The sequence below is a fragment of the Hippopotamus amphibius genome, chromosome 3, assembly GCF_030028045.1.
Source record: "Hippopotamus amphibius kiboko isolate mHipAmp2 chromosome 3, mHipAmp2.hap2, whole genome shotgun sequence".
In the NCBI taxonomy this organism is placed as follows: domain Eukaryota; kingdom Metazoa; phylum Chordata; class Mammalia; order Artiodactyla; family Hippopotamidae; genus Hippopotamus; species Hippopotamus amphibius.
The window spans coordinates 38,041,496-38,060,474 of NC_080188.1; the positions used below are offsets into that span (position 1 = coordinate 38,041,496).

General features: G+C 32.0%; 1 protein-coding gene across 1 annotated transcript in view; it reads right to left on the bottom strand.

The window, feature by feature from the left end:
- TECRL (trans-2,3-enoyl-CoA reductase like) overlaps positions 1 to 1,521 on the bottom strand; it is a 106,126-nt gene extending 104,605 nt beyond the window's left edge. The window contains exon 1 of the mRNA XM_057727847.1: positions 1,260 to 1,521. Within this exon, the coding sequence (XP_057583830.1) occupies positions 1,260 to 1,493 (234 nt within the window). The 5' untranslated portion in view covers positions 1,494 to 1,521. The remainder of the gene's footprint in view (positions 1 to 1,259) is intronic.
- Positions 1,522 to 18,979: the final 17,458 nt, after the last annotated feature.

An 18,979-nucleotide genomic window follows, 5' to 3' on the forward strand; every position in this document is an offset into this window, starting at 1 on the left:
ACTACAGAAAAAGAATATGATTTAGAGTTGCAAAGAAATGGTTTTGAATTTCATACATTCCATATAGGACCTGCATAAACTTGGAAAAAGTTCTCTATTTTTTATTTCTATCTGCAAATAAAAGTTAATATTATACAAGTAATAGGCTGCTCATAGTGTTATAATTATTAAGTAAGAAAGTATATATTATCTTCTTGGCAATCAAAAGCAAGTAAACGATTTCTTCTCTTTTCCTCATGTAGAAACACAGCTAAAGCATAGATAAACAGAATCAGTAATTGAATTTTAATTTTAGAATGACAGCAGAAACTTATTCAACATGTCTGTAAAGCAAAATAAAGATGTTTTATTAAAACTGTCAATCTTTCTTATAATAAATTGAAGTACCAATGTTTTTTCAAACTTTAGAAAAACTGACAATGATTGCAATATTGTACATACACATGTAAATCAACAATACACACGTATATTTGTTTTTAATTTTCTAACATAAGAAGTATATTTCTTTCCTTTGTGAAACATTGGTGATATGAAATATAGTGGAATAGCAAATTAAGCAAGACATTCTTTTTAGGAACTTCAAACACTGTAGTTTTGAAATGTCAACTTTTTATAAAAAGTGAATTGGTTATATTTCAAGACAATTATGTCAATTCTAAATAATTTTAAAATGACTAGATTTTATCACATATGCTAAATAACATTTTTAATAACTCTGGTGCCTTTTGCTTGCTGTTTTCTACAAACACTATTAAAAATCTATGAAAATTTTATTATCCTCCATGTGTTTGTAGAAAACAGCAAGAGTGTAAAGCAATTATATTCCAATCAAGAGCTTAAAAAAATCTATGAAAATTTGAATATGCAAGAAAGTGCACGAAGAGAAAAACATAGACATTTTATCATGTAGGCTAAGAAGGTGAGCACTAAAATTTTACCTCCTGACAATGGCCATTGTTGGGAGGAAAACCAGAACCTAATAATTATTAGTTACCATTTAAATTGAGTATGAAAAATGCAGTGAATATTTGCTACTGAAACAAAGTATATAAAGTATACTTTAAAGTGTATTATAAAGTATCCATCCTACTCATCATAAAACTAATATTAAAACCCAGGGATATATTTTGGTTGTCTTATCAGCATTAATATATTTTCTTATTAATAATATATTAATATATTGTCTTATAAGCATTAATCAAGTGATCAATAACCTTTGGGACAGAAAAGAGAAGTTTAAATAAATAAATAAAACTCACCTTGTCCACAATACATATCTGCTTTCTGGTTTGAGCGTCAAGTATTTCAATCTCAAAGTGAGTAGTTTTTGAATGTTTAACTGCTGGAGTTGATTTTAGAGGGCCTGCTGCGAGTATAAGTTGCGACAAAAAGTGAAAATTTCTCATATCATTCTTCAGCATGGACCGTGTAGCTCCTGGGGAAATTAATTCTCTCCTGCGTTCTGAAGCAAGGGACTTGCGCCTTTTGAACATTGTGTGAACTACCAGGAGGATCTGTCTTGTCAACAGGAGACACTTGCAAGTGTGTTCCCTTTGAACACTTAAATACTGCTGGTGAAACCTGGAAAGGTCAAGTGGCATGCCATTCCAAGAGTTCAGTTTTATTTAGCTTGAAAACAATGACTGATCTCTTTCTATATATAACACACTATTGTGAATTGCTGCAATGTAGATTACCAGCATTCGAATTATTTCTTGCTTTCTACTTTTATCTCTGCTTCCTAATATGGTCAGCAGTATCTGAAATTCCAAAGCAAGGAAAGAATAGACAAGAGTTTTTATTATCTCTGAATTCTGGATGCACTAATCTTTAAACACATATATTATCCATACAACCACATATAGATGTATTTAAAATTAGCATATTGCTATCTTATAGTTAAATCTTAAAATACCTAGTACATTATTATATAACAACATTTTTTGTAAATGCTGCCTAGGATAAAGATTTGTGCTGTATTTTGAATACACATATATACATCTGATAGAAAGCAGATAAGTTCTTCCTTCCACACAAGGAGTAGAAAAAATGGCAAATCATCTATGAGATTGGAATATATAGAGAGGAACTTCATGATTCAAGGAAAAGGAAGTAAACCTTACTTTATCATTTTTACATACATTATATCATAGGGAAATCCTCAAATTTATATACAAAATCAGTACTAAACATCACATTTATCACAAAACTAGATTATGGCAAATTCAAATAATCTCAGAATGAACAATGAAAAGTGATAAATAACTTGGAAAGATGGGTTTGTAAAAGACTCCAAGTACTCTGAGACCTGTAAATCTGATGAAGGAACAACTGACAAAAATCCTAACTATAGTGTCACTGATACAAAGGAATGTTACAGGACAATATTCTGGGATGTTATTTTCAATGAAACCATGAAAAGGAAAATGGCTACAATAGTAAAGGGGGGCAATCTAAGTATTTATATGAAAATAATTTTTACTTTTATTATTAAGTAAAATAATGTAATTTAAAAATTTGGACTCCAAATTATGCACTGGAGATTCACTTACACATTGTTCAGTTGTCATTCTCATACTGTAGACCACCAGCACACTCAATATTTATTATTAAAAAATATAAGACAGGGATGTATGAGTATATATATATTTGCACACACACACACACATTGTCAATTTTATCACCCCAATTGTTCAGAATTTTAAATTTGGGATTATCTTTAAGATTTCCCTTTCTCCCACACCTCAGATCTAATTCATCAGAAATCCAGAACACAATCTTGTCACCATCCCCACAGCTAACTTCAAAGCATCAATCTCACCTTTTTGCTTTTTCAAACTGGTCTCCCTGTATCAATATTTTTCAATCTATAGTCTCTTTTTAAGGCAGCAGCTAAAGTGATCAATCTTTATATTAAAACAAGTAATGCAATTATCTGCTCAACATACTGCTTGGGGATTCCTATTTTATGTAATGAAAAAGCCAAAGTTCTGTGAAAAGGTCTACAAGGCTCTGCATCATGAGCATTTTGTTATATCTCCAATCTCATCCTCTAATCTATCCACAGTGCTCATAACAGTGTCTGGCACACAGTATGTGCTCAATACATATGTATTAAATAATCAATTAACAAATAAATGATCAGTAAATGTATCTTAAAGGTGTAGGCAGAATGATGTAAATTAATTGCATGCTGAGGTAAACTACTAGTGCATTATAGCAAAGTAACATAACTGTGCAACCCATATAATATAACCTTTAGAGATAGTTTCTGTATTTTAAAAATAGAATAGTCAAAGGACCCAGGCACAAAACTGAAAAAGCTCCCATTGCCAACGCTGGAATAATTCAAATAAGAACCTAAACACTGATGATAATACATTGTAACTCAAAGAACAATGTAAATATCTGTGAGTTCATACTGTTATAAATAAGTGATTGAATAAATAATAAATGGGGACAAGAGATGAAATTTTCATACACGAGAATTCCAAATTATATTTACAAATCTCCCTTTGGGTGTGGGTTTTACTTAAGTAACACAATGAATGGAAGCGGAAAATAGAAGCTTTATAGTGGAAAAAAACTGCCAGGCAGACAGCATCTTAACCTAGAGGCCAAGTCTAATAACACCATGAAGAGTCATGCTAATATCATGTACCAACTGATATCATGAGATGAGGGCACTTCACCTCTGTGGTATTCTTCCAAAAGTTCACTACCTCAGTCTAACCGTGAGAAAATATCAGACAAACACAAATTGAGGGACATTCTTTTCAAACTGTTGAGTATAAAAAATGAGAAAAAATTGAGATAATGTGACAGATAAAAGGAGATTATATAAAGACAGGAATAGAAAATGCAATGTGGTATCCTGATTGTTTTCTTTTTTTTTTTAATTTCATTTCCTGATTGTTTTCTGGAAGAGAAAATAAATTAATAGAAGATCCAGTAAAATAACATCTGAATTTTAATTAGTAGTATTGTACCAATATTAATTTCTGTTTTGATACATATGCCATGGTTATGTAAGATGTTAAAATTAGGGAAAACCAGGTAATAAATACATGAAAAGCTTTCTTTTCAATGTTTTTATAAAACTATTCTAAAATAAAATGTATGAAGTAAATACATACCCATACGCACACACACACACACAAAGGAATGGAGAAAGAAAAAATGGGTATAAATGGCATTATTTAAAAGGAGAAAATTGCAGATTTTTGTCTGTGCTGGGCACCTAAGTTAAAAATTTGGAAGGGAATAAAAGCCATTTCAGATATTATGCTATTTATTATTTCATTTTGTATATTGAAGTAGTTTTTAAAATAAAATGTTTTATATATGCTAAAGTGTTCTTTTAAGATTATTGCTAAATAGATCATAATGAAATTAATACCATAAATTACTATTTGTTTAATACTAGAGGTGGGATACCACTTTTTACTAGATTGTAGTTTAAAATATATTTAAAGTAGAAAACTATTATAAAACAATGCAACATTAAACAAGAATCTTTATTCCAATTGCATTTACTTATAGTAAAGTGTGAAGTGGGGGCTTACTGTATCATTTTTCCTTACCCTTATATTTTTCATTTCTTTTTGACAGAAAGCATACCATTTCAATTTATTTTCCATTTGAAGTGCTACTTCTTACCAGATCATTTTAAATAATTAATAGACATATTTTAGAGCAGTTTTAGTTCACAAAAAAATTGGATAATTAAAAGTAGGGTGTTCCTATATATTTATTCCCTTCCCTTCCAATACACTATGTATCCTATTATTAATATCTTGCATTAGTGTGAAACTTTCATTACACTTGATGAATCAATATTGATAGATATCTATGAATTAAAGTCCATACTTTATTTTAGGGTTTAGTCTTTGTGTTTTATACTTCTGTGGGTTTTGATAAATGTATGAATTCATGTATCCACCATGATAACATCATACAGAATAGCTTCACTGTCCTGAGAATGTCCTGTGCTCTACCTTTCCATCCCACTCTGCACTCCTGGTGAGTTCCTGGAAACCACTGATCTTTATACTGCCTTCATAGGTTTACCTTTTCCAGAATATTATTAGTTGCCATATACAGTATGTAGTGTTTTCAGATGCTTCTTTCATTTAACAATATGCATTTAAAATTGGAGCTATTTTTTTAATCACTGAATAATTCCCCATTATATGAATGTACCACAGTTTACTTATTCATTCATCTACTGAAGGACATCTTGGTTGTCGCCATGAATATTTGTGTTCAGGTTTATGTATGAGTATAATTTTCAATTTATTCATGTAGGGAACTAAGAATGTGATTGTTTAATTGAATGGTAGACCTATGTTTAGCTTTGTAATAAACTGTCAGACTGCCTTCCAAAGTGGTTGTACCATTTTGCATTCCCACCGTCAGTGAATGAGAGTTCCTGCTGCATCACATCCTCCACAGTGTTTGGTGGTATCACTGTTCTGGAATTTGGCCATTCTAATAGGTGTGTTGTGGTATCTAATTGTTTAAGTATGCAATTCTCTAATGACAAATGATGTAGAGCATCTCTTCTTATGCTTATTTGTAATCTGTACATCTTTGGTGAGGTGTCTGTCCAGATATCTTATCCATTTTGTAATTGCTTTTCTTCCCCCTACTGCTGAGTTTTGAGAGTTCTTTTTATATTTTGGATATGAGTCCTTTATCAGGCATATGTTTTCCACATACCTTCTTCCTGTTTGGCTTGTCTTCTAATTATCTTAAGAGTATCATTTGGAGAGCAGAAGTTTTAAATTTTAATGAAGTCTAACTTATTTTTTTTCATTCATGGATTGTGCTTTCGGTGTGCTGTTTTCTGTAAATTGTATGGTTTAGAATTTTACATTTATGTCTATGATCCATTTTGAGTTAATTTATGAGAAAGATATAAGCTCTGTGAATAGACTCATTTTCATTTTTCATGTGGTTATCTAGCTGTTCTAGTACCATTGTTGGAAAGACTATCCTTTCTCCATTGGCCTGCCTATAATTGCTTGATTATACTTGTGTGGGTCTATTTCTAGGCTGTCTATTCTGTTCCATTGATCTATCTGTTTCTTCTTTTGCCAACACCACATCATCCTTATTATGGTAACTTCATAATAGTCTTGATGTGTGGTAATGTTGGCCATCTGACTTTTTACTCTTTTTCAGTATTACAAGGGATATTCTAGGGCTTCTGCTTCTTAGTTCAGTTTTTATGCTAGATACTCCATGTGTTTCCAAAATTGCATTGTGGATTTTCTAAATCATAGACTCTTAAATTTGAACATCTGCATGTTAACAATTAGTATTCTCATAAGATTATAATATTGGGAATTTACAGAACTGATACACTTTTGCACTGAATCAATGGCAAAAATGAAAAAAGAAAGGACATTATGCCCATCATTGGATAAATTGTTCTTGGCCATTTTTCTAGTGAGTAGTTCATTTCTATTTACATGTTTTAATACTTTAGTCAAGTAATTGAAATTGTAATCATCCTTACATATTTGTGATATTTAATCACCAGACCATAAAATTCATGAAGCAAAGATCAGATGTAATTTTGTCCATCACTCTACCTTCAAGGCATGGTATAATTCCTGGCATATAGTATGTACTCAACATTGTTGAATGAATAAATCATCATATGAATAAATTTTCCTCTTTAAGTTGAGATACTAATCAATGAAATCACAATAAGGTAGTCCCTAGGCTCCTTTGATAATAGAAAGGACTTCATTATAAGACCTGTGTTTTTAATCTGTACAAAGTGTCACCTGAGTAAATCCTAGAAGACACTAAACCTGGTGAAAGAGAAAGAAATAGGAATCCAAAGACAAACCACTTGTCCTGGTTATTTTCGGTCAACATTCATGAGAAATTTTTATATATTAGGTACAAAGAATTAGAGTTTAGGGAGTTAAGGTGGGAGTAGAATGTTAAAATAACATCAAGGCATACTATTCTTGGACCTAGGCAAATATATAAGTAAGTAGTATGTGTCTAGCAAATAACATTTTTAGTGGAAGTAGTATGGGTTCAAGAAGTACCTTGTTACAGTTAAATAGTTATGTGATGTCAAGATTTCCATTATCTGTCACATTTTGATAACATTATGAACTTCACAAGACTTTCATGAAATATAGCAAGACAATGCATATAAAGTAAATAGAGAAGTTGCTGAAAAATGGAGGGCATTCAATATACACATACAACATACTTTCTCAGTGTTGGTCTCCAAACTCAGATTTATGTCTCTCCAAAATCAGATTTATGCCTACCCAAAACAGATCTATGCTTTTCTTTATTCCATCACCCTACTCAAGCATTCAAATTATTCCTCTTCTCTACTTTTCTAAATCTAAATTGTTATAGTCACTGGAAAATGAAATGTACTCATAATTACCACGCTGATGTGTGGGCAGATTTCTAGCCTAGTTCAATTGCCTCCCTAAAATATCTACAAGTGTATTCATTATCCTCTTCCCCTATAAAGTTTATATAGTCTTATTTTTTCCTCCAATTTTCTAAATTTTAGTGATACCAATGAACTATGAAATGGGCTCTGAATCAGCAGGATAAAGGCAGATAGAAAGGACCTTAGTAATATGAAAATAAACTATTTTCTGAGTCTCCAGAGGATACACATTTTCCCAAAAGAATATTTTATATCCTCATTTGTTACACAAGCTTCTTAAAGTCCTGAAACTACTAAGTGGTTAAAACTACTGATGTTAACATTTGAACTAATACATAATAATTGAAAAATTGTATATATTAATTGGGTATTTTGGTTACATGAAATAAATTACTTGTAATAGAAGAAAGGATTAAGAGAGAAAAACAGGTGTTCCCACCACGACAAAGTTTCAGTTGACCAACAGATTAGGATGGTTGATATAGAACAGTCATCAATAAGAAATAGTGACGAATAAATCAGTTCAAGTTGTACATAAATGATAGTTGTTCTATTAAAAAAGATTGTAGCTGAAATGTAAGGGAAAGAACACTGGAGTTAAATTCAGAGATGCAGATTCTTGGTCTAACTCTGCCAATGTGTGCTGTGTGATACTGGATAAACTGGGAAACCTCTTTTAATACTAGCTAATACGAGCTGTATCATTCATAAAATAAACACACTCTCAGCATGATATCTAATGATCCTTCTAACTATAATTGCCAAGTAATATTTAGAAGTTTGTTTCCTGTTTAAAATCAGCTATAGTAAAAAATAAGTAGAAATAAGACCTGCATAGTAGTCTTTCCCTCACAATGTTATTGCACAATTAAAGCAATGTTTGTGAAAATGAACTGTGAAATCCTATACATTATTATTAATTAATAAATCAGACTGGAGTGGAATTTTCTGTATTTCACTAAGACTATGGTGAAATTAAGTGGTTTCCTGAAAAGCAAATTAATTGGACCTATATTTAATAATCTTTTAATAGTGGAAAACACAGTCTCATCTTGTGTGTACAAGGTTCAAGTTTCTTGTAAAATTAAAATATCCATAGAAAAGGAAAGGTAAAAAGGAGGTGGTAGAACTTACTTCATGTTCAGTTTCCAGCAGACCATGTATTTCTATTTATCTTGTCTTTAGTTTTTTTTTTAATTTTGAGTTGAATATTTACCAAAATGTCTTCTTTGAGCCATTTATATAAATTACAAACTCACCACACACCATTTAATCTCAGTCTTTAACTCAGCTCTACCTGCTTCATTTTTCCTTGATTTCACACTAAGTTTTCATTAGGGCGGTTGGCCATGCCCTCTCCTGTGTTCTCTAATTCATCCCTGGAGAGTTTCCAGACGTTCCGGCTTGCCCTTCCCAGAGTCTGCCATGTGATTGCAGTTGTTCTCTGATGTGTGTTAGCAAGTGCTGTCCTTTATTTTGGGAGCTGAAGCCATGCCTATTTCTCCTCTTTCAGGGATTTATTGCCATGAATGGTGTGGACTATAGAGTTTCTTTCTCAATGTTGAAAGAAAAACTTGAAAAAAAAAATCCAAATACTTAGGGTCTATTTATTTAGAAACAAACTCATACACTTCCTATGCAGTTTTATCTCTACTTTAGTAAGTTGTGAGGAAATCATGGTCAAACAAAAAGTTAAGGTTCCATTTGAGAAATAAGGACTCAGTGTGTTCATTTTTTATTATGTACAGCTTCTTTCATTGTGTTTGGGGGATTGAGGCCAGTACATTTTTTGGTTTCTTAGATTTTCAAGAAAACTTAAAAACATCAGAAAGATAAGAATGAGACAGTACAAACAGAGTGAGGGTATTAACACTTCATCCTCATAATTTAAAAATCAGTAATATTATTTTTATTTAGGTTTTTCATGCACATTTTAAATAATTTAAGTAATATGACCTGAGATGTTTGAGGTGTATTTTCAACTGGAAGGAGAGAGGTTGACTAGCACTATTTGAAATATTATCTTGTCTTATGATTTTCTGGGGTGGTAATGTTGTTTTCATTTTTATACACTTTATGCCACAAGATTTGCATAGTTTAATCCATTTAGAAAACAATAGAAGTTATGCCTGTAGTGAAGTACTTGGTACTCACAGAATAATAGTGACCATGTGAGGCTTATTATGGTTCAGGCAATATACTCAGTGCTCATCCACATAGCAACTGTATAAGATTGTTTTTATTATAGATGCAGAAACTGAGGCACAGAGCATTTAAGTAATTTCACCAAAGTGGTATAGTTCAAAAGTGGCATAGTCACAAAACCAGTCTAAGTTCTTAATCACTTTCCAGCATCACCTTTAATGGCCACATACATACACATACAGAGCTAAATATTGTATTTGTTGGGGTCTATTATTTATCATTACATAGTTAACATCATTCAACAAGATATATGTATTCAGTATCAAAATATAATTGTGACTGAAAAATTATAGACACACATTTTTCAATGGCAAACATACAGTATCATCTATGTATAAGTATATTTGTGCTTACAAATGTGTGTGTGTGTATGATGTCCTAAAGCAATTAGCGCTGCTCTTTGGGGAGCTTGCTCTTAATGAAGTTACAAATATAATGTCCCTTGACATGTATATAGGCTTATGCTTCTCTAACTTTACTTCACTCTAAATTTACCCCATGAGCCAATTTTCCTGCCATTCCTACATCCTAGCCATTCTGGAATTTATGTGGGCCATAGTGATACCCAGAGTTACACAATTTTCTTAAGGACTGAAATAAGCCATCACAGGATCCTTCTGTTTACTATATAAGGAAATTAAACTGCACCATACTCAAAGTCATGTCTTGATTTGGTATATTATGCAGTTTTTCTAAAGGAATTGTATTTTCTTTAAATATGAGTACTTATCTCAGTTAATCTGTTTTTGAAAGAATACAGCACAATACCTAGTGTGTAGTATGGCAGGTGCTCAAAAATTTAATGAATGAACAAATAAATGGCAACATAAACTTATGCTTAAGTCAATATAAAACAATGGGTAAGATATAGTTTTATGCTAATAAGTACAGTAAATATCAGTATTGGGTTAGATTGTGTGTGGGACCAGAATATTCCTTTGATTATATTAGCAAAGAAAGATCCAGTCAAGGATAGTCATACTCCATAGAGAACAAATATACAGATACCAACGGGGGATGGGGAGAGTAGCATGGATTGGGAGATTGGGATTGATATATATACACTACCATTTATAAAATAGGTAACTAATGAGAACCGACTGTATAGCACAGGGAACTCTACTCAGTGCTGTGTGGTGACCTAAATGGGAAGGAAATCCAAAAAAGAGGGGATATACATATATGTATAGCTGACTCACTTTGCTGTACAGCAGAAACTGATACAACATTGTAAAGCAACTATACTCCAACTAAAAAAAAAAAAAAGAAAACAGAATAGTCTTACTCAAACTCTGCCATTTCTGTCTCCTGTAGAATGTACGGACAATAGATGAATTAAGAAATATTATATATCAGAGAGGTATAAAATTCAATATTTTTTGTATTTTCTCTCTTATTGGCCTACACAATCACATAAATAGTGAAGAGTAGCAATTCTTTACAGTAGATTATCAACTAATAAGGAATAAGAGAATCACAAATGCACCATTTTGCTATCATCATATTAAAATTTTTCTGGCAAGAATCTTCAATGGACAATAAAACATAACATTTACATAGTTTGAACATATCTATTGAATACTCACAAATTAAAGAGCGAAAGTGGTAATGTTTCATTGAAGAAATCTTGGGAGCTATCACCATAAGTGATTTATATTAACATCAACAAAATATAAGCTGATTATCTTTTATCTCCTGATGTGAAATACTGAGAAGGCTATCTTAATTCTGTATTATTCCTTCCAAAAATAATTGTTCACTTTAATCATAAGGAAATATCTGATAAAAATAAAAAAGACATCTGAACTAAATTCCTCAAATCTACAATGTAGAAGAATGACTAAATAACTGTTCCAGGTGAAGAAAGACTAAAGAAAGATAAACAATAATTAATATTTACTTCTTAGTTGGATGCAGGATAAGGTAGAAATTTGTGTAATGCTGTAAAGGATGAATTTTAGATAATTGAAGACACATTGAACTGTATATTAAATAATATCTTTCTATAAATATTTAATGTTCTAAGCTGGGTAATTTTTAGCATAATTATGTAAGAATCTGTGCTTGGGAAATTAATGCTGAATTATTTAGGAAGAAAGCACCTTGATGTCTGAAACTAACCCTCAAATAGTTTTAGGAAAACAAAATATATCATACAAGGCAAGAAATGGTAAATCTTGGCTAAGGATGTTCTTTATATTATTATTGTTACTCTTTAACCTTGTAACTACTTAAAAATAAAAAGTATTTTTGTTATAAATGAAAAGGCTCAAACTATATGACTAAAAAGAAGTGAAGGATAAATATATAAGGATACAAGCTTTTAATTTAAAATGTAATTTCTCATTTGCAATGAGATTAAATGGAAAAAAATGGTAGGAATCTAGAGTTTTCCTCCATGTATCCATAACATCTTGTAACTTTTAACCTCCTAGTATAAGTGTATTAGTAGCTTTGTTTCCTGGCTTGTCTTCAGAGCAATGAGTTTCACTGTTATGACATTACATCATTTATATTTTAGTGCAGTCTGCACATAAAGGGCAATGAATAAATTATAAAAATGAAAATTATCATAAAATTACTATAAAGTTTACATTGCACTAATACCTTATATGAGGAACTATGAGAAATGCCATATAATAATCACTGTTTTTCTTCTAATTTTAGAATTATTTCTCTTTACTCTTTTCTTTTGTCTGTAAATGTTAGTAAATCTGCAGGATGATTTTATAAACACACTAAAATTTGGTTCCAAATATCACATAGGTCATCAGCTAAGCTAAGTGATGAATATTAATGTGCTTATTATTTAAATATGGATTGATATAACACAATTTAAAATCTATTAACAAGTATGTTTCTATTAACATTACTTTAAATCTATTCAAGTTTATATAACAGAGTATTGTTTATTAACTTTCTTGTTAATAAATCTTGTTATTATGCTTGTTGACCTTAAAAGCACTTAAATTGAATAATTTACTGAAAATTAAACTAAAACTTTTGAAGGTTAAATGCTAATGAAAAAGGAAATTACATGTATGTATATATGCAAATGTGAAAATATTCATATATATCAAACAATGGATAAAAATAATTTCTTAATAATAAAAATTAACAGAAAATTATTGTATTATAAAATCATTTCTCTTCTGCCCACTATGTATAGGCAGAGACTTTGTTTGGAAAGGACTAATCCGTACACTTTTCCACTCATTCCCTACACGTCTGTATTTAACTGGACATATCTGAGTGTCTGGAACTTTCTCTTTTTTCTTATTCTTCTAGCACTTTTACCCCACTCTTTTCTCTCAACTGTTGAATTTTCATCACATACCAATATGAAAATATAAGCAGTTGTAAGAGAAGTTCCACATCTGTCAATAAACCCACCTCTGTGCTCATATGTTCCTATTTCTTTGCACTCAAATTTGCAAGACTGACCTTCTCCCACCTGAGGACAGGACCTTGAATTGTACACGAATTCCCATTTCCTTTTGCTGGTTAAGAACATTGTTCCAGCAATTACTCCTTTGTTTTCTGTATCATCATTTTTAATTCTTCTTACAGTATCATTAATATTAGCTTATAAATGTTGTAATATCACATATTGAAAAATAAACTTCTCTTTACCCCATGTCTTCTTCCATCTAGCAACCCTTATTTCTATATTCCTGTCTATATAGAACTCCTACAAATTTTATCTGAAATTCTTCTCCCATTTCCTTTCTTCTTCTTACAAGTCAAATTTTCAGTTCGCAGTCTTCTTTTTTCAAACCACTCTGCACTGTTTAACCGAGTAAGTTACAATCTCTAAAACACTTTCAACCTTTGACCTCTGAGACTCGAACTCCCCTCGCTCTCTCTTTTATCACTTGCAGAGTTAGTCTCCCAAGGAGTTCTTTCTAAATTCATCCTGAACCCCTAAATGCCTTTGCTCTTGCTTTGTGTTAGTCCAAAAACTCTTGTTTTCTCCACATACAGTCACTCTCTAAACAATACTATCCTGTTTTGTGGCTTTTCCTTTAATCAACAAATATTTATTTAGCACTTGCTATGTTCCAAGCACTATGCTAGGTGGTAGTGTTACTTTGAAAACTCTTCGGATTTTTCTTGGTATTGTCTGAAACTAGCCCCCTTACACAGAGGGTAGGGAGAAACCTAACAAAAAGGTAGCCACTCCAGATTGGCAGGGGGAACTATTAAAAAGCAAAGGAATTTACTTATGAAGTTTGTCTTGGGCAGCCACAAGACAAGTAAATTTCCTCACCTGCCCACCAGAACCTTAAAAGTTTATTTAGAGGCTTAACTGGGTTCAGTCACAGTCACATACCAGTCCAGATAGCTTCTACACCACATTTCTATTTCAAGGCTGCATGCTTGGATCAGTTTCTGGGAGCAGGGAAGGCAAGCTGAAAGCATGTTTCAAAGACAGGGAAGGAGTGGGGAGCCTCCAATTGCCCAGGTCCAGCTCAAGGATAAACTTAGTGGTCACATCTTTTTGATGGCTTCCTCCAACAGGTAGAGATATATCAATGAACAAAATAAACAAGCAGTCTGCCTCCCGGAGTGCACATTCTGCTGGGTAGAGAGACCTGTAATATACAATAAATTATACAGTGTAGTAGAAGGTGGTAAATATTAAGGAGAAAAATAAATCAGTGCTAGGAAACGTTGGGTGAGTGGTATTTGAGCAAAGGCATGAAGAAAGAGGAATAGTGAGCAATGGGTTCTCAGGAAGTCATATACTTTTAAATGCAGCCTACACATGGGGGAAAATACCAATTTACAGCTCCAGCTCTTGTCTCTACCATAAACACCACATTCCCCTATCCAATTACCTACTTATATCTCATGTGGATAAATAATCTAAGAGGCATCTCAAGTATGACATGTCTAAAAGCAAAACAAATTTTGAAAATCCTGATTTTCTCCAACAAACATCCTCTAGGTAGTTATTTACATTTCAGTAAATGGCAATTCTAGTTTTTCTGGCCAGCATTCATGTATCAACCTTATCTCTCTCCTTTCTCACAACCCATAGCCAGTCCAACAGCAAATGCTGTTGGCATTATTGTTTAAAAATATCTGGAGTCTGAGCATTTTCATAACCTTCACAGAAAATGCTGTGAAGACATCGTATCGCTCAAGACATCCTCATCTCTAATTTTGAATATGGCAATAGCCTCCAAATTCCTATTCCTTGCTCTAATCTTGTTTTTCAAAAGCCAATCCCTGAGTAAACAAAATCTATTTTATCATCTCCCTAAAAAGTAAATGCGAAGATGATATCATACACTGCAGAGTGTCATATTGCTGGAGCCCCAATCTCTTGTCTTTCCCCACTGTTCCCTTTCCTCATTCTGTCCATCACTCTGGTTCAGCTGTTTCTAGAAAACATCAAGCATCTCTCCCCTCAGGTTTGCAATATGTCTGCACTCTCCTTGGAGTCCAATTACTCAGATATTTCCAAGACTACTTAAAATTTTTCCAGGTCTCTGCTTAAATCTCATTTTAATGAGGATGTTCCTAATCACTCTGTCTCTATTGACCACAAGTCTTGGTCCTTATCCTCCATTATTTCTTCTGAGCACCTATCATCATTTGACATATTAAGAATGCATTTTTAAAATTCTCCTCTTACTTCCACTAGAATACAAGCTCCACGGAGTAGGAAGTAGTCTGTTTTGTTTACCATTCTATCTTCAACATCAAGAATAATTGTCAGGCATATAGTAGGTATGAGAAAAATATTTATTAAATGTATCCTGAATAAATTAAACATGAAACAAAGCAGACAGTTTAAGTGTGCTGCAGGTCATTGTAGTTGAAAATAATCTCAAGATTTAGTAGTTTTGTAACTATCAAAACCAAAATGGACAAGATACACAATAATGTATGTGTATGTAAACATACATATATTTACCTCCGCATTAAGAAAAACTTTTAGACCAGAAGCTTTTCTTAAAAGAATTTCTAGGATTTTTTTTTTTGGTTCTTCAGGTAGACTACATTATGCAAGAGTATAATATGTAATAACTAATATTTCTTAGCTGCCAATCTAAAGAGATATCTCAAATTTTCCAAGTAAAAAAAGTGAGAAAAATTGTGTAGACCATCCCAGTTTTGAGATCAGACACAAACACTGGCTAGCTAACGTGTTCAACAACAGTTTAAATTTTTAAAACATGCTTATATATCACAATTCTTTAAAAAAGATTTTTAATAATCATGAAATTGTTCTTTCAACTAAGTTATGCATACTTTATTTAATGCACTATCTCACAGCCTCTTATTTCCCCCAATCCACATCATAATTATATAAAGTACTTTTGTCAAGTTTCTAAATACTCATTTTTCTCATAAAAATCAACCTCTGTCATTTAGTGTTTCATATTCTCCACATTGATGCTTACTGGATTGGCAAAACTAAATGATCTATTAATCCAGTTACTCTGATAAAGAATAATATTGAATAGAATATTGACATGAAAATTTAGAATCAATAGAGAATGGAAAATAAATATACTACCTGACATATTAAGGAACACATGGGGACATGAAACTATTCCCTCAGCACTAAAAAAATGACTGCTTACCTTTTGCATAGGGTCAGTATATTTTTAGGGTAAAAACTGATATATACTGATGGCTACTTCAGTAGATTTAGATTTGGGGTTTTCTCTTAAAAGTTGCTTTCTCTTGTGTGCTCAGCCTGTAATGGTTTTATGGTCTATTCTAGTATTACATTACCTAAAATGTTAAAGTTTTACATCAGTAAAACAAAAGTTTATCATGCATGCTGCTCAGATTCACATATTCATCCTACACCACTTTTCATTTCCCCTTGATATAAAGTCTGGCTAATTTTTAAGATATGCTCTTTAGATTACTAGAGCAATTAATATCCATTTATACTGTTTGTAATGAATTTGTAAATTCTGTGTGTGAAGAGACTTCAGGAAGGATACTTCAAAGTCACAGGATCTTACTCTTCTAGTTCAAATTTGCTTAAGAAAAAAACTAAGCTCATTTTAAAAATATAGTTTAATCATCATATTTGATTGTACATTCATTTCACTGAATATATTTTTGAAAAACTGAAATATAATTTTGTTTGATTTTCTACTTAATAATTACATACTTTAATTGAAGATCCAATGCCAAAACAAAACAAATAAATTGACATTTTTAATAGTTTTCTGGCACTATGATTAGTCATAATCTTAAACTGTCTATGGCAGGTCATGTTGGATGTTGAAAACTCCATTGTGTGGAATAGCTCCTGGCACATTGAGTTATTTGAATTGTGTCATCATTAGTTTAGTAAATGACTAAGTCATATGCTATGAGATAATGTTTGCTTTTATTATACAAGGACAAAGAATAACAACTATGTTCTTGCTTCAAATTACATTAATACAATTTCAATATATACTTCAGAAAAGCATTTAGGTTGATTTTGGAAAACAAATAGCAAATGAATTCTCACATTTTTTGTAATGCCATTGATACACTGCCTAATAATCTTAGTTGCTCCTCAAAACAATCATGTGTGACAGGTTTTAATCTTCATTAGATAAAATTGGATACAGCAAAACCTTAACTGATGGTTAAGCAATTTGACAAAGTCATTAGACATGACATTGTCAGATCATATTTCATTTTATGAAATATAGCAAAATTTAGGTGATTGGACACAATATTTTTTTTAGCATTTTAATTTTTTAAGCTCTTTATTGGAATATAATTGCTTTACACTCTTGTACCAGTTTTTGAGGTACAACAAAGTGAATCAGCTGTATTTATACATATATCCGCATATACCCTCCCTCCCACGATTCTCTCCCACCCTCCCTGTCCTGGCCCTCTAAGGCATCACCCATCATTGAGCTTATCTCCCTTTGTTATACAGCAACTTTCCACTAGCTATCTATTTTACATTTGGTTGTGTATATATGTCTATGCTACTCTCACTTTGTCCCAGCTTCCCCTTCACCCCCCCACCCTAACCCTGTCTTCAAGTCCATTCTCTACATCTGCATCTTGAACAAAATATTTTTATTATATGTTTGTCAGGGTTTTTGTTTGCAATTTTTTATTTTGCAAACAATTCTGCAACAAAAATGTTACAACATGACTCTTGATACACATATTAGCTATGTTGTACACCCAAAAATACAATGGCTGTATCACAAGTGCATACATGTTCAGTTTTACTGGGAAATAAAAATTGTTTTCCAAAGTTGTTGCATAAATTTAAACTTTCAGTAAGAGTGCATAAAATTTCCATTGCAACCTTTTTTGCACTTGATATTACTACCTAATTCATTTTTTCCAACACAATATGCATAAAATATTTTTTCACTGCCATCTTAATGCCCATCTTCTATTTATTCATGAGGTTGAGCATGTCATCATAGGTTTTTGGAGAATACACTTTTCCTTGTTCAATACCACCTGCTCAAGACTTTTGTTTATATATCTATACATTTATTTATATATTGAGTTGTTTGCTCCTTCAAATAATTTGTATAGGCTGCTTACAGTTTCTGTATTCAAATTTTATTATGTATATTGCTAATATAGAAACTTTTGAATTGTCATTTCTCCCTCTCTATAGTGTGTTTAATAAACACAAACTTAATTTCAAGGAATTATAATTTATGTTTTTTGTTTTTGTTTTTGTTTTTTTAATGAGTGAGGACTTGGGCATCAGGAACTGAAAACGAGGGCTCAGTTGCAGCATTTCTGTTTAATTTTTTTTTAACTTTTATTGAGATACAGTTAACAGACAATAAACAGCATATATTTAGAGTGTACAATTTGGTATCCCAATCTCCCAATTCATTCTCCCCCAACTCTCCCCGCTTTCCCCACATGGTGTCCATGTGTTTGTTCTCTACACCTGTGTCTCTATTTCTGCCTTGCATTTCCTCTTTCATAGTTGTTAGCATTTGCCTTATGCATTGAGGTGTTCCTATATTGGGTGCATATATATTTATAATTGTTATCTCCTCTTCTTGGATGGATCCTTTGATCTTTACGTAATGTCCTTTCTTGTCTCTTGTAACATTTTTTATTTTAAAGTCTATTTTATCTGATATGACTATTGCTACTCCAGCTTTCTTTTGATTTCCATTTGCATGGAATATCTTTTTCCATCCCCTCACTTTCCATCTGTATGTGTCCCTAGGTCTGAAGTGGGTCTCTTGGAGACAGCATATATATGGGTCTTGGTTTTCTATCCATTCAGCCAGTCTGTGTCTTTTGGTTGGTGCATTTAGTCCATTTATATTCAAGGTAATTGTCATATGTATGTTCCCATTACCATTT